The sequence below is a fragment of the Brugia malayi genome, assembly GCF_000002995.4.
Source record: "Brugia malayi strain FR3 genome assembly, contig: Bm_v4_ChrX_scaffold_001, whole genome shotgun sequence".
Classification (NCBI taxonomy): Eukaryota; Metazoa; Nematoda; class Chromadorea; order Rhabditida; family Onchocercidae; genus Brugia; species Brugia malayi.
The window spans coordinates 17843120-17865668 of record NW_025062479.1 but is presented as its reverse complement, the minus strand read 5'-3'; the positions used below and the strand labels follow the sequence as shown (position 1 = coordinate 17865668).

Sequence of the window (22549 nt, the reverse complement as noted above, 5' to 3'; positions counted from 1 at the left end):
GATCTATCTATACTATGTCAACATCGGAAAGACCACTTGTGCTTACAAGAAGCGCTACCCATCAACAACAACGGCTATCTACGGAGCTAGCAATTACAACAAGTTCAGGTCAGTAATATGTTCTGTTTATTACAATGATATTTCTGTTTACATTCTGAATACAAACTCCATTTCGCAAGTTATTTCAGTAAATAAAATCAGTAAATAAAAATATTGGCTTTAAAAGTAGACTCCATGTATCAGTGAAATATTTGAAGATTAGAATTCAGTAATTCGTGCATTCATACACAGTTCCACTGATCCTGATGTTATTACAAATTATATTCAAGTGAAACTATCTTTAGGAACACGTTCCGCTAGTTTGAAATATACTAAAACTTGGCATAGAAATCTTTTTTAGAATTTCACATTTAAAATGACAATTTTGAAATCGAAGCTTTCTATTTCATTGAAAAAGCATTTTTTTGCGAGAATTGATTTCTACATCAAATCTTCAGGGTCATTACCATCATCAACGCATGCAATAACAGTAACAACTAAATCTACTTCAGTCACATTTCAGAAACCTTTCAGCAACTTCATTGATATCATTGTCGCCGCTTTCACCGTTAGTTCTAATTTTATTATAAATTGAATCTTAATTGCTCTAAATGTGGAAAGTTTTAGTAATATTGTTGTTGAGCTAAATTTTTTAAAACAGTCACATCTCTATTCTTTTCGAGTACAAATTTTTTTATTTCTCCGTGTTGTTAGTTTTTAGGAATTAAAAAATTTGTGTAAAAACACTAATATTGTAAAGTTGTCGGTAGTTGCTGAAAAAACACTTAAAATCTGTTAAAAAATATGTACTAATTGCAAAACCCCCAAAAAATATTATACCATTAAAACTTCTTTCGACTTTTCCAGTAGAATTTCTAAAATCTTTGTTTGATGGCACTTTGATAAGCACTAGAAAATTTTTAGCATAAATTTATGCCAGTTCTTCTCAGCCTTCCTACAGAAGCTACTTCTGATCTTATCAAAATGAATTTGTGTTCTCGAAGTGCAAGTCTGCTATTTCAATGAATAGAAAACTGGAAAAAAAAAACTAATCAGAAAAACAGCAACACAGATCAAATAAGGAAGAAATGAAGCAATATTTATAGCCTATTGCTATTTCGCTTTTCCATTGTTATGGATAATTAAACTTCTTTACACGAAATTAATTTAAAATTATAAAATATGTCAAATGAGGTTGGCGAATTTCAGAATATTTTCTTGCTTGCTCTAGTAAGACTTGTCCTTACTTCGTTGTCTTTAGAATATTTGCTGTTAAAATTAACAGCAAATATTTCTTATATTCATCAGTAAGAGTCACTCTACCAACATTCGACGATCTCGACCTTACTGAAAGCAAAGTCACTCGTCACTTCACGTCCGATTACGTCAGTCTTTTTTGAGTTGCCTATCATTTGCAATTAAGTTGCTGATTGAAAGCAAAAAATGCTTGCGAAACATATATAACATATTCCAATAAACTTCACATAGTCTTTTTTCAAATCATGAGACAAAGTGGTCAAGTGAAGAAAAAGAAGATTAAACGAAACAGTGAATAACAATAAAATAAATCACATTAGGAAAGAAGGTCTGTTCAATCATTCCATTTGGATTTGCATCAAGTTATATTGATAAGTTTGATATCGAAACTACGATCTTGTTGAATATAAACAAAAGTATAAGTACAGAAAAAATTATCACCTGGTTTTTTTGTTCTTTCTTAATAAAGTTTCCTTTAAACCAGAAAATATGTTGACACCAAAGCCCTCTTCTTTGCATTTAGTTAGATGAAGGAAAATTATATCCTTATACTGCCATTATTCACTTTTTCGAGATGATTGCAGTTTTCACCACCTTCATCTTACACTTCTTTCTACTCATTCGATTTGTATTTTAGCTTACAGTTTACTGTAACTATAACTTTGGTATAATAGAACTGTCATTTCTTGACGCTTCCTAAAAGCATTTTCTCAAATTTTTTTCTATTTTTCCCTGTTCACCTGAACATCTCATTTTCTCATAATGAGAAAGATGTGGTGACATTTAGGGAATATGCAAAAGATCAACAAATCAATTTTCAACTCCATTAATCTGCAGTGGCTGTCTGCCATTGGTAAGCGTATTCTCTAATTATCAACGAAAGTTGCTCTAAACTGGATATGAAGTTTCTGAATTTAGAAAAAAAGGAAACACATGCCTTCATCTTCCTGCCACTATTCTCGTTGTGGAAATGAATTAGATTTAGTTCGCAAAAAGTAATTTGGTCGAACGAAGAAATGTATTTTCGAAGAAATGTTGCCGGTCATTTTATAGACCACTTTATTTTTTCAAACCTTAACTATTAATTATTAATAATCATAATTGCATTTCCGAATCAGTTCTTCCTACTGAATAGGCCAATCTTTTGCCTATTTATTGAACATTTTGAGAAAAATTATTAAATTTTTTTAGTCCTGCTCGAGCTTATTGCTTTTAACGAAAAATTTATTTATAATCAGATAATAATACGAGTGAGTCGAAGAAGCAAGAACATTAATTTGAACTGGTGAGCTTTGATAACTGTAGTAACGAATGACTGTAATAACCTTCACTGCAATTGTTGACACCCTCACTGTCAACAACATTATCAGTGTGTAATTGCCGATTACACTTCTGACTCTACAGCAGTAAGCTAGTCTACCAAGAGATTACTATAATATCTTGTTTTACTTTCATGTTGTTTGAGAATTTAAAGGAACTAATTAGTAAGCGTGTTGTGCCTTCCATTTGGAGACAATTAATCGTGATCACTTTTTGCAATTTCTTGCTTACGAATCACTTCCTTTCTGTTTTTAAAGACAAAAATAAATCACCATTTAGTCCAGGAACTGGAGCATTGATTTCCATTTTCTTCATCTTTTCTGTATGTGTACAGTCTTTGTCAGCATAACACAATTAATAGTCAAGGTTTATACCACTATTACTTACTTTATCTTTTAACAGTAATGATCATGTCTGCAATGCTCTGAAAAATAGATCAAATCTGATTCGTAGAAACGTCATATTCGTTTTCCGTTTTCTTCTATCTTTTCTTTTCAATTACATTGTAGTTGTTATTTCCATTACTCCATTCAGTAAATTTAGAGATTCAAATTCCAATTGCTTTTCATTTTGATTGAATGGGTATAGCAATGTCAAGGCTATTTATTATTAATGGTTTTTCTAAAATTGGGCGTTATGTTTTAGCTTTTCTTACTGCTGAACATCAGTTCTGATCGTCACAATTTACAATATTTTATGAAAAGTTAAAGACAATTTTGAACTTTCTTTTCTTCTGCTTTCCTGTCACAATAATGAAACAAACATCGACGGTGATAAAAAGTCATTACTAAACTTATGATGTATGCAAGCTCTGATCGATGTTCTTGAAGAATTTCATAAATATGTGAAGTATTTCCGATTTTTTTTAAAAGGAAACTATTACTTTATTTTTTCTTATTTTCCTCCTTTTTTTTTTATTTTTAATTACTTTTCTTATTTTTACTATCACTTTATAAAAAAAGGTACACTGCTACAATTGAAGAAGAAAAAGCCTAAGAGAAATGGCATAGAGAAGAACGTTTTGTTAATCATCGTTTTCTAGTAATTCATTACTCAGATAAACTCATTAAGTGTGAAATCCTTTTATCGAAATCTTAAGGACGCAAAAATAGTTTGATTTGAATTTAAGGTTAGTGATCATTAAAAATTTGAATAAGAATCTAAATTTCTAGTTCGATTTTATATAAAATAACTAACAATTCTTTAAAAAAAAAAAAAAGGAAAAAGAACAGATGCCAAAAAAGAGAACGATACAGGGACACTGTTAGTATCATCAATGTAGCAACAGTTGAATGATTCATTTCAGATCATTTTTAATCATTGAGAAATCTAAAACTGATTTTTCATTTTATTATTGTTAATTTCGAATAATGGAAAGATTCTTTAATTGCCGTTAATTGAAATTAAACTTATTCTTATGTCCTTGAGTTTTCAATAAAAGGATTTCACACATAATCAGTGAACTTTTCTAATTGATGAATTACTACGGAAACAAAAAATAACAAAACCTTCTCCTTCTCTAGACACATTCTTCTTAAGCTTTTTATTTTTCAATGTAATAGTTGCTTTTTTAACAAAGTGATGAGAAAATAAGATAAATAATTGAAGTGTGATGTCATCCTTTCAAAAAAGATCGGAAACATTTTATATATTTATGAAATTCTTCAGAAATTTTTCTAGCGTTAACTTTTTTGGGCATAAAATTTCTTTTATGGCAGTTGTTCATTTCATTACCAATGTGAAATCAATTTTAATGTTACTAAAACGATTGTACCACCAATAAGGAGAAACTAACCGTTGAAGTCATTAGGAATTATAAAAGTTTTCTCATTTTTTTAATTTCTGGCAATTACCACTGTATGTTAACGGTCATAAATTTTCAATTCTTTCCTTCAATAAATTGCAAAAAAAAAAAAAGCATTTTTTAGATTGCTTTAATTCCTTCTCTTCCAATTATTTCATTAAATTTACCAATTATTCCTGCAAGTCATTATTTGATTTCTTTAAAATGAGTTTGTTTTCACTTTATTTTGACTCATTTATTGAGTATTCTCTCTATACCATTAAAAATTTAATTATTAAGTTGTAATAATTCATTGCATCTTTTTTTGATTATTGCTTATTGCAAATGTATTTGAAAAATTTTTTAGGTTGCTTTAATTTCGTATATATAAGTAACATTTTTGCAAAAATCAAACCATAAAAATATGTGGGAAAAACAAATTAAAGGTATTTTGGAGAAACGTTGAAAAATGATAGTTTCCAACCTTTAATCTTCCCTCGAATTTTATATGTTGTAGTACTATTTCTGAGTGTTTGTATTTGTGTATGCCTCCTGCAAGTTAGTGCTGCTTGATAGCACAATGAAAATTAATAATTTCTTTATTTATCCACTGTATTAAAACCTTTACCTGCTAAATTGACATCTATAATTGATTTTTGAAGCATGTGCATGAAGTATTGATGATGTCATGTGGTACTACTTATTGCAGCTTATAATAGGCACGACATGGCATGTAGCTTACGACAGCATGCCTTTCACTTAATACCAGTCAATTTTCAAGCAAACGGAGAAAGGAAGTTGCACTTTTGCCGATGTGCCTTTTTTCAGTAAATTTTGTTTACAATTCTAGGTGTATGAATCCACTCATATTACTGGTTTACATTGCTTTTTGTAGAAAAAAGTATATATTTTAGCAAATATGAAAGTGACAATCATTTAATAACTTGAGCTACTTGTTTCCTGTTATAAACTGTGAAAGTTCACATTTCTCCCACAATATTTATATTTCTCTGACACTATTCACTTTATTTATTATTTCACAACATTTATAACTTTCCAGAATTCCCTTTAATGCTTGTAAAGTAATTTTTGCAAGATTTACCACATCAATGATATTTAGTCTAAAGGTCAATAATAAGTAGCAGTTAGAAATAATAATGATGACAGCATTTGTACAGTTCACTGGAAAATTTCGCTCAAAGATTTTAACTCTTTCATCTGATCAAAGCTCTTTCATTCAGAGAATAGTGCATCTCTTCATTTTTTATCAGATTACAGAACGACTGGAGAAGCAAAAAGAAAAACCTAAAAGTTTTACAATCTAATAACGACTGTAGCACTTTGCAAAAACACATGTGGAATCTAGAAATGAATTTGTTATATCATGCAACTTTCAGGCATTACTACTAGCATGGCGCCTGCTTCTTCCCAAAAGCGATGAAGTAGCGGTAGATCTGAATGGGAAGAAGGATCATCACGGTTCATCGATCAAAGACATCGGTGGTATAAGCGCTAATGCAGTTTCCACTACGACATCTGTTGCTGCCACTGCTATGGAGTCAGTACCATCAATAGAATCATTAAGGGCGCTGCTGTCAACAGATGACCAACTTGTTACTACTGGACACCAGCAACCTTTCTTAACGGAAGCACAATTCGTAACGCAGTGCTCCAGTTCGCAAGATATTGAATACTTCCTGCGTTATGGCACTGATACCTACAACACGGAACGCTGTCTACTCGCCATACCGGAACTCGATGTTAGTTTAATTTTGAGAAATAATTTTATTAATTCAATAAAACTCCAGCTTTTCAAGGAACCGAATTGATGCAGGTATTTAAAGGTATTTTGATGAAATGAATGTCCCTTGTACAGAAGTATTTAAGACATTAAAGCACTCTTTTCCTACTGCTACCAGAATTCATTTCCGAAAAGGAAATATAATTCAGTTTAGGTAACAAAGCAGTATCTTACTTCTAAGTTTACCATTCAACATTACATTCAGATTTTGGGATCATTAAATTAATTGTTATCGTCTTCAAACCATTTCCTTTTTGTTCTTTTTCATTTAGCTCTAACATTTGAACTAACTGCTAGTTTTGAGTTACATTGACAGAAATGCATTTGCTCATATAAGTTCCCCAATATAAATGCTATAAAAATAAAATCTTAGTAATATTGATTAACATCAATGATTGTAATTTATGCTCTGCTGGCTAAGAAGAGGGATGAGAATTTCGCTTTATCTCAAATAGCTCTAATAATACTTGGAATGTATGCCTACCACTGATTAAGTATTTAACTGTAAATTAAAATATTATGCTACAAATATTTTGTTTAACACTTTTGAAAGCTGAAATATTAACGAAACATTATAAGACACTGCCAACAAACATGACAGAAGGATGCAGATGTGTGACGGATATTCTGAGCTGACAGAGAAAACATCAAACACCTGTCACCACTGCACATTCGGTCCAACAAGGAATGTTAACAAGGAATGAAGAATTGTAATATCTGGCTAAGGACATGAAGTTAGCAGTCGTATCTCTGTTTAGTTACCTGTGATAAATTTTTTGGATATTCATGTTCTTGTTTACTATTGTAATCGTGTGAATTTTTCGATTAACAAATTCAAAAACGTTCGTTTTGTTTTGTACTGCCATCTTTATTATCTGCACTGTCGTCTTTTTTCTTATAGTACTTTTTATTAAATATAAAACTATCTCGAATCAACTGTACATTTTTTGAAACAAACAGAAAATCTTTCTTTTCTTTTCTTTTCATTCTGCTTTACCTATACCGTTCGAATTCTTAACTTTCATTGAATGTCCCTGCTATCGTTGACAATGCAATGGGAGTGACTTCATTTGTTTACATTGCACGAAATTGTGATGAAACTTAGTACATTTCGTAAACAATCTTTCTCGGATAATGTCCTCATTTCATAACTGATGGATGTCAACTGTAGAGGACTGACTGTATTGTGGAATTATTATTAATAAGTTCAAGAAATTTACTGGCAGAAGTCGAAAGTTTTTGAGATAAGCCTAATTTTAGCATTAATAGAAGTTTTTTTTTTTTTTGATGTGCTCAAAATCATGCTGAATTTATTCGGGATATTAAAGATTTCACTTCTTAATATCGTCTTTTTGTAATCAAAAGTGTTTCAGTCTTTGAGAAAATTGAAATTGATTTTTTTTTCAAGTTGTGTCTTATGAACCAGAATATTTTTTTTTCCTAAAAAATGTACTCAAGATTTCGAATTTTTCTTAAATCGGCAAAAATCATTGAAAGAGTGGGAAATAGGGTGGGCAACCTTTTTTGCAATAGAACCGAAATTAAACTGTCCGCAAAAAACTATTCATTTCCATTCAGACACGACATTATACCCAATGGCAGTGTCCTTGAATCTTAGTAATTCTTCTATTCACTTTACCCTCCTTTTGCTATTCTTCTTTGCCATTTAGATTTCTCGATTTGGAAATTTCAGATAAATAGGCGAATATTTGCACTGATGATTCATCAATGACTTTGAATATAATTTGGAAGATAATCAGATGAAAGCAAAAGTTGTTGTGCTGATTGTTGTGTCCCTCAAATTTTTTGTTGAAATTTCAGTTTCTTAAGTTTTAATAGTGTGAAGGCTTTGTCTCCATTTGTCAAATGGCATTTAGAAGTTTTTAAAGGAGTCCTGAATTTTTCTTGCAAAAGTTGCATATCAGCTTCTTTACAAATCTAATCATATTGCAGTGTTGAATCTTTGATGAATCGTCATTATCGTGTTTTCTATGACATCATTTATTAATGATAACTTTATTTGAAACCCTAGTTTTATACTGATTCTGAATGAATAGTAATCCAAAAAGAATTCAACAATCATTTGTTTACCTTTTTTTAACTCCCATAAAAAGGCTTTGTAATTGTATGACATTTGTGTATATGAGGGAGTACACTGGCACGATGTCAAGGTCGAGACATTTTTAGGAGAAAGGTGGGACAGGTGAGGGACGAAGGGCATCGCTCAATTGATCACTTTAGTGTAACCTTGGTGACCTGTGACCTTTGTTTGATTAGCCATAATTTGATGTTTGTAGGAAGAGAACAACGAATTGTGCGGTAGCCAATGGAGCAGTTTATCATCGGTGCGTACTCCAACTGACATACATAATACTAAGTTTGTTTCGGAAATTAGTATCCGATCAGTATCACCAAATTCCGATCAGTCTATTTCATCCGATACTTATACTGGTCATGCTCCTGATTTGATTAATTACAACAAGTCTTCAAATCCATCTTCAGTTAATCTGATTAAAAATTCCGACCCTGAAGTCTTTTCATTAAATCAGGCCATTTTTACTGATTCATCAGCACATCCGACAGTTTTAAGCCATCCTGCATCCAAGTTTGTGTTAACAGTACCACATCCTACAATACCACCGCTTTCATCGCTAAAGCCTTTGTTACCATCGCTTTCAACTTCACCACTATATCAACCAAAAGAAATTTGCGACGGTAATTCTTCACTGCCACTACCATTGTCACCAGTAGCGGCAACGACCACAGCTGGACATCTAACATTTGACATTCCAGGTAGATATCATTTCTGTAGGAGATGATCCAGTGCAGTTTCAATTTTGTCATTCGTTTTTTAAGAGCTGAGCAAAGGCACGTTTCTTTTAAACTCAAAGCTTGAAGTTGCTTATGATTCTATAACTCTTCAAACTTTCACAGTTAGAATTCGCGCAGAAATCGTTAGTTTTATCCGGCATACTTTTCACAAATTCTATTCAATCGCTTCAGGCTTACCGGCAATCGATTCCGAAGATAGCGACAATAACAGCCAAATAAATCTTGAAATTTTACATGAAACACCAATAAATACTGTAATTATTGCCTATAACCTCAACAGCGACAGTGGAAATTACTCGGTAAGTTTAGTATATATCTTATGGATTCCTTTTTGTGGTTATTATTTTCTAATTGATTAAATTCATTCAATACTTACTGGTGCTATGGTGATCAGAGTCTTATTTGTTACAAGCCAGAAATGAAAATGGAAGTAATGGTTTTCTCTGTCCATTCAACCAATTGACATTTGTATTTTTGGCTAATTATTTTTTATGGCATAAAAATTAGTCTAACCACAGTTCCAGTTTGTATTATAAGACAAATATTGAAATAAATATAAAGCATTCGAGAGTAATGCTTGCAAATCTTTTGTTACAACAAAAATACGTTAACACCATAAGGGCAATAACTGGCACCATGCGGTAGCATCTATAATACGATGATACATTCATATATTCGTCATCAATTCAAAGGTTTCCAATATCGAATGGTTTCCATTAGGATAATGTGTTACTTCTCTTCAACAAATGTATAGTTTATGGAAATTTTTATCATGAAGTTCTGGGTTGATAATAAATGAATTTTGTCAAGATAATGCCGGTATATTCTTTTTAACGTTATCATTTAAAGAGAGTTAAGTCGAGAAACCAATTGAAATCCAGTTATATATATATATATATATCAGCTAATATTTTAGTGTTATAAAATTTTTTTCCCTTCAAAACAATTTTCTTTTTCCTTTTCTTAGTCACTCAAAAGTACTTCAATAATAATTTTGTAAAATTTGTTTCTTGTTATCTAAAAAAGGCACAGTCATGATTTGCAATGATTTTGGTTTTTGTCCTGCAAAAATTAGCATTTTAATAACGGTGGATTTCATTGATGAGTAACTTCTTTTTTTTTTTTTTTTTCAGAATAAATTGATGAATTTCACACAACAAAATAAAATGAAACGAGTTACTGATACTATCTCTCAAATCAGTAGTATTCCTAATTCATCACTGCTAGACCATTCGAATTGTCGGGATCGTGATCAAAATGAAATAGTTATTAATGGATTACTGGATGCTATCACGAAGTAAGCTTAGTGGTTGTTGAAATTTTGTTCTTTTGATTTTGCAGCACAAACTGTTCGGTAAAATAGTTTTAGAGCTTTTATCTTCAGAATCAGCAACGAAGGCATCATTAGGCCTGGATAGTTATTACCTTTGCTTAAACTGTCGTTAACTAATAATGTAAATTTGTCCTTATTACTAGAAAATCAATGTAAGCATTGAAAGGAAGTTCATTTGCATTAATTCATTCTACTCATTTCACTTCAGTTATTGCCGTATCATAAATCTACGATATCGTTTTTTTTTTTTCTTTCTTATGCATACAACATTAGCATTCATGCCATTTAAACTGGCTATATTTTACTAAATTCGAAAAAAAAAAAAAAAAAATTTATAATATCTTCTGTCACTTTTTGAACTTTTTCTTTTTATTCTTAGCTTCTAAGAAGCTTCAAGAGTTTAACTTTTATTTTTTCCTTCTCTTTAACAAAAATAAAATAGCGTATTTTGCACTTATTTGAAAACATTAACATACAGCATAGCATAGCAATATCATCTGATATCCGAAGAAGATTAGGAACACTTTTTTTTATTATTACTTATATTTTTTATATCCTTTGGGTATGAAGTTTCGTTTCAAAAATTGGATGCTTTTTTCTAACATTGATTTCAATGAATAGTTTATTTAAATAGTAAATATCAATCGCAAATCATAAACAATATTTAAAAATGGAGTGATATTTAGTTTTGAGTTGAAGTGTCATCCTACTCTGATAAAGAATTATGGATTATAACAATCTTTCGGTCATCATTTTTCAATTGAAAAGATGAGGGTTTTCAGTTTTGTATAAGGAACACTATTTTAATAATTGTAGAAATGAAATATGAGACTACTGACCAAGAACATAATACTTACTAACGATTTTCGAATTTGCAATCCGTCATCAGTTAAGTCTGATAACCCCTGCTGGTAAAATAATAATTCTCATTCCTGTAAATCTCTGAGTGATGATTTTAAAGCACAACTGAATTATATTATGCATTTGTTGATCATCGCTTGGGGGGTAACTTTTCCCTGATATCCATTTTTACATTTTTTACTCCCGAGAGAACGCAGTTGAAATTTGGCACCTTGAAATGATGGATTTTTCCATTATACGAAAAGACCTGAATCATTTCCATAGCTATTCACAAATTAGTATTGATACTCAGACGAGCTTCATAGTAACATGTTGACACAAAAACAAATTAAATTCTGGGAATGATTTGCAGGGGAAAGTTTTCTTTTGTTGGCAGTTTTTAATTCAAGTTTTTTATCCGAACTGAATGAAAACAACATTCATTCCTTTTTCCGTTTAAAAATTTAGACAATGAAAATGTCCAGCATCAGTTACAACTTTCCTTGTTCGACAAATAACATAAAATTTACTTCTTCTTTCCTAATCTTTTTATCAAATTACATCCAAAGAATTTTAACATTTCTATTAATTTCACTTATTTTACCAGTCATATGAATATTCCTTTCCAGTTAGAATTTGTCACATTCTTAGGTATTTGACTATTGCAAATGTGATGGTTAGTTTTAAATATAGCGATTAGTTTTTATTGACTGTTCATCAGTTTTTTTGTTGAATTGTTAATTTTTTTCCTTTTTCAGATTGTTATTTATTTAATTTTACAAAATCTTGGCGATATGAACAAAAAACGTCAAGTATATCTATCCAACTGTTTTGATTTATTAGATTAGATTGTTTTGAATAATCAAATGAAACTTTCTTTATTGATAGGAAATCAATAAAATTAATTTTTTTCACATATGAGTTTCAACTTTTTGTAGCGAAGAAACGTGCTCCCTGAATTCCACTTCCATATCCATCGATCATTCACGTGATTCAATACTCGATTTTTCAATCTGTTCTAATCCGATTGATGAAGCTGCAATTATGGAAGAGCAACTCGCTGCAACCGGGTAGGTTGACAAATTTTAATTTGATTTATTTTGTTCCGGTATTTTTATTCATGCGAAATTTACTTCCTGCCTGTAGTAGATTGTCGGTAGTATACGCTGTGATTTACATGGCAGCAAGTAAAGGTCTTCTACTGCTCTAGTTGTTTGAAATTTTTTAAGCACCCTATTATTCATACTCTTGATAAGAAACAATTGACAAAAAAAAAAAAAAAAACAGTTCTTGAGATTTTTCGAAACTTTCGATTATTAAATACAATTCTGATTCCGTTTTCTACGGACGTATTTTAAAATTTAACAAAATTCTTTCCTATTCTTTGCAAAAAATATATTTTTTATTTCCGATTTTTTGCTTACCGCTTAACCGTAATTCTGTTTAATAAAGCAAACATCAGCTTTTAACCACTCAAAATTCTCTTTGTTATATATCAGTGCTTTGCTATTGCATTTGATATATATTTCTTGCTTAATCTTATCAGAATATACGTTAAAAGAAAAAATGTATGATATGATCATGAGTAACTACCCTAATAATTCATTCATTTACTTACTTAGTGCTTGACGACCATCAATATTGTCATGTCAGAAAGTTCAAGAACTGCAAGCTTATCAAAGAAGATTATCCTAAATCCGTTCATCTTACTGTATGATGCTTACAGAAGCAGTGACAAACTCAGACTTCCGTAGTGGTTATTCATAGATAGTATTGACTGCGCAGTTCAAGTTATTCTGCATGCGCTTCATAATGTTTGCGCACCTGAAGTGGTAAATTACAGGGAACTGAATGATGATGTCCCGTCACTCGTTGATACATTGTCATCTGGTGTATCCAAGGACAATAGACATTGGTTAACGAACCGGACAATATCTACCACTGTTACTGCAGTTGCCTCGACAACCAACAACAATCGTCAACCGGTGTTGCCAACTTCATCTGCTCTTGCTTCAGCCTCTTTTCAACCTTTCTTGTTTAGTGCACCACCCATTGCCAGTCTCGAAGACTTGACTAACGGCGAACGAAATAGCGATGTTACATCTACAAGAAATAATGCCGCATCAGCTTCAATAGCAAGTGTTGATTGTAACGAAATCAGCAAAAGTGACCTCAGAGGTTAGTTTTCTTTAACTTGAAGGTGATTTAAAATCTTAATGACTTCCTCAGGATTTGCATCGTTCAGAAAAGATCCCTCAATTTGATTGTTCTGTGGGTGACTTGTTCTGCTTATGACTACTGCTCTTGACATTTCTTTATTAAATTTTAATCCGTTCTTTGTAGTTTCTATCATATCTCTTAAGTTAAAGTCATTTATATAGTTTATAAGAAAGCTTAAATTTACTAATGGATCAATTGGCAAACATACATAATCCAAAGTGAATAGGCTTTTTGCTTTTACGGATGTAAAATTGAATTGAAGAGGATAGGAAAACAGGTCGAGGACGTATTGTGCAAGGAGTCGGCAGTGGTAAAGATGGTGACGATGGTGACAATGACGACGTCAGTGGCAGAAGCGATTATTATCGGCAAACATCAGCAGCATCAACAACAATAAAACGCTACATCATACGCTCAGGCTGGTTCTTTCGATCATACCAATCACTCTTCTCCTCCTATTGATCGTATCAATCGCGGAGCGGCAATGGAATCTCGTTTTTCCACTTATTTTTCTCCTTATCTCCCTGACCACTGTAGGGATTCGGCCAGATGAATGTCTGTCCGCATCTTTCATCGTTAAATTATAAGTCACAGTCGCTGTAGATGGATAAATTGAACAGAAAATTTTTGTTTCTGAAAGCATCCTTTTGAACTCTAAATTCTCATTTTGTTTGCTGAGTAAATATTCCTTTCGACCGTCTCACTTTGATATTTGTGATGACAGTAAGAAATCAATAAATGCAATCATAACAAGAAATTAGTAGAACGGTAATTCTGCTCGTAGATATTGATAACTTCATTATCAGGACGGTTGTCATTGCAGGGCGGCATGACAACTTAATTTCAGTGTATTTTTTATGTGTTTTATTACTTAAATATGGCAATGTTAGCTTTTTGAGTATCTGAGACTTGTGAAGTTCAAGAGCAAAGGAACAAATTTTAAGAATTATGCCAATATTCGCCTCTGAGATCGAGGAAAGCATTTTTGTTAATTACAGATTGTTTCTGAGATGTTCCTAAAGTCAAGTAAAGTTAAACCTGTTTTCATTTCCGGAACGAAACGGCATTAATTTGGTGGGAGACAAGGTAGCTATAGAAAGGGTGATTATATTTGTCTCGAACAATCTTTCCAATGAAACTTTAAGAAATCTGAAAATAGAGAAGAGTTATTACAGAGATAGCATTGAATAGATTTGATAACATTTCTTCTACTAGGTAAAATAGTGCCTGGGAAGAGTCAAATCATTTCATCATAAGAAGGGTAGACGAAGGTGAATTCTTTGTGATATGTACAGAGGGAGGCATTTAGCTGACGAAGAGGCGCATTCTTTCGTCTGTTTGTTTGTTTGCTAATTTTGATTTAGACTGTTTTTAAACGAGAAATAGGAAATTGTAATTTATATTATAGGGGGAAGAGAGAGAGAGAGAAAGATATGAAAGAAAAATTCTGGAAATCGTGGAGGCTTAACTTATTTTTGGTCCGATACAATATAAATGATATGAATCTTTTGAAATGATTTAACACAAATCATTTTAAAATATTCATATATTATATCCATCAAACCTTATATATATTAATATTCATCAAAAACCACTTAAGCTAAAGATTTGGAGAAAACAAAGTTCGTTTCAGGAATGTCAAGTCCACCCTCAGAACCGCCACCACCACCACCGCCACGAACACCCTCGGAATTATCGTCGCAAAAGGTAAATCTTTAGTTTGCTTTATTAAACGAAATTGAATTTAATTGGTGGTTTTTATTCATATCTTTTACTTTCTTCAATCAGTTTTTTATGTTTGTAATTTCATCCTCACTGCTATACTGATTGGCATTAACAATCTTCTGTCCACTTCTCATCTCATAGTTCTGATTGAACTTTGAACTGTTAATAAGAGCAAACTCCTGTTTGGTTATCTGTGGACGATTTTTAGATTTTTTTTCATTTCGTTTCCTTTCGTTTTATTCCTGTGACTGTTATTTTTATTATTTATATTTTGTTCCATATTTTTACATACTGACTGTCATTCGTACATAAGTTCTTAATTTAAGATCGATTATTCATTTCTATATCAGGCATTAACTCTTTAGCACTCTCAAATATCCCTCGCTTTGTTCAACTGTCTATTTGCTCAAATGCTCCATACCTCTGATTAGTGAATTTATTCACTTTTTAAATCTCTACAAGCATATGAGTTGAAATAATTTCATCTGCATCACGTACAGACACTTTTTGTTAATTGTTAGAGAACTTAGTTGAAAGTCAGTTTCTTTTTTCCAGATTGGAACTCACTATTTAGTGTTGAATTATCTTTTAAATATTTTTGATCCAAAAAACGTAGTTTCGAGCTACAAATGCAATATTTCTTGATTAGGTTTCTTCATTAGAAACTCATTTAATTTAGTTTTGCTAATATTTTAGTGTGTTCCACATTTTCTCACTGTTCTCTGTCACTGATAATTCTTGTATCTATTCTTATTGCTGCTATTAAAATGCTTTTGTCTTCTATCTATTTATTACTGTGAAGTAATTTAATGTCTATAATGTCTTAGGCAGTTAAAGTTTTTGTTGAGACATTTGTTTGTGTTTATTAAGGTATGCAAATATCAGCAATCAAATCCCAAAATTATGCAAATAATCTGCGTTGTAATGATTATCGACACATTCAGATACAGGTCAAAATACTTGTTTACTATGTTACAATCTTCTGGTAATAGTTTTGGACGATTTGAAGAGTAAATGATAAGTGACTCATTGATTTTCGATCTAATTTATCAAATCATGACTTTAACATGACGCATGTGATTTGAATTGGCAGAAATATGCTCTGTACTCGAAGATTAAATCCTCAGTCAAATCACTGATTTCATAACTTTGAGTAATAAATAATTAACTCTACCTTATCGAAATTAAGAATCTTGATAATGTTTGTCGGTTGTGATCTGTAATTGTACTTCTACCATATTTTTCTGCATTCACTAGACTGCTTATCAGAATGGTGACATGACTATCAGTTATTCATATCATAATCTTTTAGTACCATTGTAGTGAAAATTTCCGTTTTTGCTGGAAAAAAGTTTTTATTTATTCTTCCATGAATAGCAACTAATAACGTTGTTGTCAGAATCATTCCGTTATGTTTGGTGAATGGAAATCATAAAAATATTTAAATCACTGATTCATCATTTTACTTTTCACTTTTAGCCTTTTATTTTTTGCTTTTCTTTTTCTTTCCTACTCTTTTTTTATTCCTGTGGCTTATCATTTAAATATTCCAAGTTCCTCTTCTTACGCTTCTTATAATTCTCCTTGTTTGGAGCTTTTTTTAAATTGCTTCCATCAATTTCTTTGAAAAGAAGTGAATTTGATTTTTCTTTTTCATTGTTTATTTTTATTTTAAATATTTAATGAATATTTTAGAACTCTACCTTCTATCGAGCTAAAAAGCCACTTATGGACATTTACATAAGTAAAATTCTCTAAAATAAATACGAGTAAAAAGTTAGTAAAGTCGTGAAATGACATAGACAATATTTTACAATATCTGAAAATAAGCTTGTTAATCCATTGCTGGACATATAAAATTCAGAATTACATATTTTTCTTCGAGAATTTTAAAATTGTTGGCACTTAATCCATTCAATATGTTGATCCGCCGATTACTGTACCTTTCTATTTCTGGGAGAAATGTTGCCGACCATTTGAAAATTGAATGGAATTTTTTGCCTCATTAATGAAAAAAAAAAAACCCGTCCACACTGATTTATTGGCATAACGGAGCGATAGCGAACAATCATTCAATAAAATATGTGGCATAGTCATCAAAATTACTTATAGGTTCTTTTTAGTTGCAAATTATTATGATTCTCTTTAATTGGTAAATTATTATGAATAAACAACATGCCGTGATAAGTTCTGAATTCAGTGGGAAATTTTTTGAATAAACAACATGCCGTGATAAGTTTCTGAATTCAGTGGCAGTAGTCGTTGAGCAATTAAAAAGTTTTTATTTCGGAAATTAGACTGTACAGTGGTTGGATTTCGATTATCTTTAATTGTTAAATTGTATACCCTGATGTTAATTTATCTTAAAAATATAAAATCTTGGAAAAATTGAAATTATTCCTCCTTTTTCCTTATTTCAACGTTTTTGGGAACAAAATCAAAATTGAGAGACCTTATGAAAGTTGTCCGCCTTACAGAAAGAATTTCAATATTGGTTTTGTTTTATAAACTAATAGTTTAAATAATAGTTTTGTAAACTATCTTACACTATCCTAGACAAGAAGTTTTACATTTCTTGCTAAGGTTTAATATATGTACAGTGATAAGTAGATCGGATTACAGGAAATCAATTTTTCAAAGGAAATCTGCTTTGATTTCTTTCATTCTTGGTTCTTTAACTGGAATTTGTAAGAAAACTAATTTTTCAGCACTAAATTGTGACAGTTACATTGAAAAGCGCGTAAATTGCGCAACTCAAAATCACTGCAGCATTATAATCGGCGATATTGCTGATTTCTGTTTGCACTGAACTACGGTCAACTCTTACTGTCAATGCCATTAGTATAACATTGTCAGAGCTGCTTTTCATTGGCGATCCAATCATTTTTATCTTATCAACTGAATTCGATGTATTTAATTTCTGAAATTTTTAAGTACAACATTAACTGTGACTGGAATGATGCTAGTATATTTTAATCAGCTGAAACCAATAATTTTAATTATTTCCAATATAATTCATGAGAATTGCATTGCATCTCTTAGATGGGTCCATGGAAATTAGAAACTTATCTTACACTTGGAAGTTCACCTTAGTTCAGCAACTTTTTCAAATATTATTGCTGAATATGAAGTTATTAACCAAATGCCATCTTTATAAACACGAAGTTTAAATCCTTCTTTAGTTGACAAGTTGTGAATATTTTTTTTTTGAAAGGAATGCAAGTGAAAAGTGTTGTGCTTTTATCCAAAAGTTTTTTTTTTTTTTTGAAGAAATTCCAAAACTGCGAGAGAAGTGAGGAAGATACAAACTGCTCCATTGTAAAATTTTTTTGAGAAATTTAGTTTTGCAAAATGCAGGAAAGCTTTTACCTTCATTTTCAATAAATGTCTACTTCTCCTTCTACTATTACTGTTACCACTTCTACTATAGATGAATCATCTTTGACCATTGCGATTAGTTTTTAATCATAATACTGTTCAACTACCTTTAGTCAGCCTTTCTTCATACACATTCTCCTTTTTATGAACTCTTCCCTTTTATTAAGTTTTGATAGGTTTTCTCTTTTAGCGAAATATTGCCGTATATTTGATCTATTTCAAAGTGTGTCTCTATGTCAATAACGCATTGTTTAATTGAATGGCATTTAAAAATTGTTCATCATTGCTTTCTAATGCCATACTACTGTTGTTATCATTTATTCATTTTAAAAGCAAAATTAAATTCTCTCTCTTTCTAACTGACTTTAATCGAAAAAATGACAATCGATTGATTTATTGAAGTCTCACTAGTTAATTTTTTGACTGTTATAGTCAGTAAATTCATCACCAAGGAAATCCAATTAAAGGACGTGCAGTTATTTTATGCATGTTGGCACTTAAAGTTTCCGATAAATTTTTTATTATGGCTTTAAATTTCTTTTTTCGAAGGTTTCATAAAGCTTAACGCTTCTTTTAACAATTGAAACAATTCTCTAATTTGGAAAATACGACTTATTGTTTTTCTAGAAAGAATCTTTTTTCGATACCTCCAAAACAAAAAAAAAAAAAAAGTTTGCAATATATTCGTTTTTTTTTTTCTTGTTAATTAGTTTTTCTTTACATAAGTTTGTATTAATTTATCACTGTTCAGTTTGTCTCATAATATCCTTATGATGTCCTTATTTTTCTCTTTCTTCGGACTCAAATTGTAATTCCGCCTTTTCTTTCACTTTCATCTTATTTCTCCCTAACAATATCTCATCTGGACTGAGAAACTTAAAAACGATAATTTTTTATTACTTATTTATAGGTTATACAAAACTTAATATAAATTCCAGTGAAACACATTGGAAACTGCATAAAGTTTTAAAACAATCAGCAAATTCCATTTGTTCACATATTTTAGGCAATATAAAAAGTTTACGGCGGCCAAAGTTTCTCTGCTTTACAGTACTGTTTGCCTGCTAAGCGATATACTTAATGACAACTGAGTACTAAGTGATTTGTCGATTAAATCCTCACCGTTTTGATCGTCGGTCTGTTCATTTAATCAATCAGTCCTCAGTGATGTGTAGATTTTCCTAAGGATTCTGCAGTCTCTTCCAAGCATTGATTAAAAGAATTCATTATCTGACCATGTCCCCGTATCAGGACAAGTTCTAGTGATTTTGCGTAGTTCTGAAAAATATTTCAATTCATAGAACCATGAATCTATTGATATTAGAAATCCTTCAGGTGGTCAGGTGTATGCTCCAGGTAGCTTCACGAGAATTTATCTTATGAGGAAATTTAGGAATTTTCAAACTCACATGGCTTTTTTCCTAATTTCTTCTTCGAAACAAGATTATTCCTCGTCTTCACATTCTTCTTTTATTTGCGAATTATTTAAATAAGGCAGATTTAGATAGAAAACTCTTAATCAATGTTGGGGCATTTCTTTTCGACCCATAATTAGAATTTTCTTGAGTATTATCATAGCTGCATTCTTTCATACTGACAATATTGATATCATGATAAAAACAAAGACGACCATGATAAAAATGATTCTGACTGGAAAAAATAACTGCTTAAAATAGATCAAATGATAAGCTGCAAATAATTGATGTATACCTTCTCACGATGATAATCACAGTTTTCATTTCTTCATTTTGTTCTTTTAAAAATCGTTTTCTTTTGGGAGAAAAATCTTTATTTTTGTCTCATCTCCGTCATAATTTAAAAATTATTTAAATTCATTTGTTATGAAAACTGAACTCAGCTTCACTAATTACTTTATTCTGAAATGAATTTGGACACTTTTTAAAATTCATACAACACTGCCGAAATTTTATTTTTTCTCTTTTTTAGCTACGCAGTTCCGATATGTCGCGGGATGACGATATTCACGCACAGCGATCCGGTTAATATATTTAATGGTTTTCAGAAAATTATCTTTTACTTGCTTAATTGCTTATTACACTATTCTGTACATTTATTTCTGTTTTTTGCTTCCCGATTTCTTCTTCATTTATTCATTTGTTTGACTGTATAAATTCAATAATTAATTTACTGAGCCTTCTTATTACTGGTAGATCATACTTCAACTGTTAGCTACTTGTTCATTAATCTGTTATTGGTAAAATGACAAAAAAAAAGAAAGTAGAAAAAACAGTTATTTACTACACAATTGGTCATTCATTTTTTTTTTCTTTTTTTTTTTGTTTAGTTAATTCATAATTGATTTCAGAACATCGATCTCGGACAATTCGAGAAATACCAGTACAACGGACCACTTCATCCATTCCTTCTTCAACCATAACACCGATCGACTATCGTTCAACGGCAACACCATTTAGTGATTATCATCAAGAAGAATATTATCGGAAAGAAATACGGACTAGAACTTTCGTGACACGTTCTTCCGAAGCTCTTTCTGCACCACCGCTATCTCGTTCATCACCGATTATTTTGGAACGTGAACGATATCCATCCGTCGATAACAAATATTACCCCAGGGAAGAGCGTACTGTTGATTACAATTACAAATATTTAAGGTAAAAAAGTTTAATATATTTCGCTTTTTCAAGAATGGTAGTAAAATTCAAAACTTAAATGATGGAATAGAAGAAAATTTGAACATTTCTTTCTTATTTCTTCTGGGATTTTAATTACAAATTATATTGAAAACTGAACTAATTAAGCCTTCTCGAAATCTGTTATACTTCACAGAAGTTTGGAGGAAGAAGAACGTCGTATCAAAAAAGATCAAGAGCAACGACAGCGTGAAGAGGAAGATCGCCGAAAGAGAGCCGAAGAGGAGCGACGGCTGTGGGAAGCAAAGGAGCGTGAATATTTAGAAAGAAAACGACGTGAGAGAGAAATAAAGGTGCTGACTGTTTCTCTGATTTATCCTTAGTAATACCTAAAATAAGTGAGATTAATTATCGTCATTCCTGATATATATCACTGTAAGGAATTTATCATTTAATTCATCATCCTCTCATAAAAATTACTAATACAAATATTTGATTATCTACTGATAAGTATTAATTGTTTCTTCCTGTTCTATACAATAGGACTATCTTCATTGAATTATCGACAGTTATTTAAAATAATTAAGATACTAATAAACTTAATTCCCACTCACATAGACATTATTATGAAGACGGAAAGTACTTGAATTTTCTTCCAATCCGACTCTCAAACGAAATGCTTGAAGCATCGAGAATTGGAAAGTGAACGTTTGGAACGTGAACGACTGGAGAAGCAGAGACTGGATAAAGAACGAGCAGCACGTGAAAATGTTGAATTACAGCGTAGAGCGGAATGGGAACGACTTGAAAGAGCCCGAAGGGAACATGAAGAATATGAGCTGCAGAGGTGGCGAGAATTAGAAAAAAGTCGATTGGAACAAGAAAGGTAGTTTGTTTCATTTTCTACTCCAAAATAATATGAAGTCTGTTTTGAGCTTCATGCAGTCGTAATACTTATTCTTGAAAAAGATAACTGCAGGTGACTTTTTGAAAGGATGTTGAAAGTTTTAGAAATAAACTAAGCTTTAGACTCGAGGATGAGCGACGTGAACGTGAACGCTTGGATCGTGAGCGTGCAGAGCGTGAACGTGAGCGACTAGCACGTGAGCAGGCTGAAAAAGAACGCCTGGAATGCGAACGTTTGGAACGTGAGAGAATAGAAACTGAGAGGCTCGAAATTGAGCGAATTGAACGAATCAAACGTGAACGTCAAGAACGGGAGCGGCAGGAACGAGAAAAAGAAAAAGAAGAGCAAGAACGATTTGAGAGAGAGCGCCAAGAGCAGGAACGCATTATTCGTGAGAAACAGGAGCTCTTAAGGTTCTAATTATTTTAATAACTTTCGCTTTTTGATGTCTTACTTTAAAAAACTACAAGCCTCTTTAGGTCTTTGACCTTTTTCAAAACAA

General features: G+C 31.4%; 1 protein-coding gene across 6 annotated transcripts in view; it reads left to right on the top strand.

Moving 5' to 3' along the window:
* Positions 1-14: 14 nt before the first annotated feature.
* Bma-ajm-1 (Uncharacterized protein) overlaps positions 15-22549 on the top strand; it is a gene marked incomplete at both ends in the record, with an annotated part of 33917 nt that continues 11382 nt past the window's right edge. For 2 of the 6 annotated variants that reach the window (XM_043075239.1, XM_043075240.1), the window contains 15 exons: positions 15-108; positions 498-607; positions 5797-6159; positions 8498-8993; positions 9204-9331; positions 10166-10329; positions 12144-12275; positions 13049-13383; positions 13703-13843; positions 15059-15132; positions 20476-20527; positions 20855-21161; positions 21337-21493; positions 21827-22026; positions 22170-22460. In XM_043075239.1, coding sequence (XP_042931173.1) covers positions 15-108; positions 498-607; positions 5797-6159; positions 8498-8993; positions 9204-9331; positions 10166-10329; positions 12144-12275; positions 13049-13383; positions 13703-13843; positions 15059-15132; positions 20476-20527; positions 20855-21161; positions 21337-21493; positions 21827-22026; positions 22170-22460 — 3044 coding nt within the window. Of the gene's footprint in view, positions 109-497; positions 608-5796; positions 6160-8497; positions 8994-9203; positions 9332-10165; positions 10330-12143; positions 12276-13048; positions 13384-13687; positions 13844-15058; positions 15133-20475; positions 20528-20854; positions 21162-21336; positions 21494-21826; positions 22027-22169; positions 22461-22549 lie in introns of those variants that run through there. The other 4 variants (XM_043075241.1, XM_043075238.1, XM_043075242.1 and 1 more) reach the window with 3 other exon arrangements.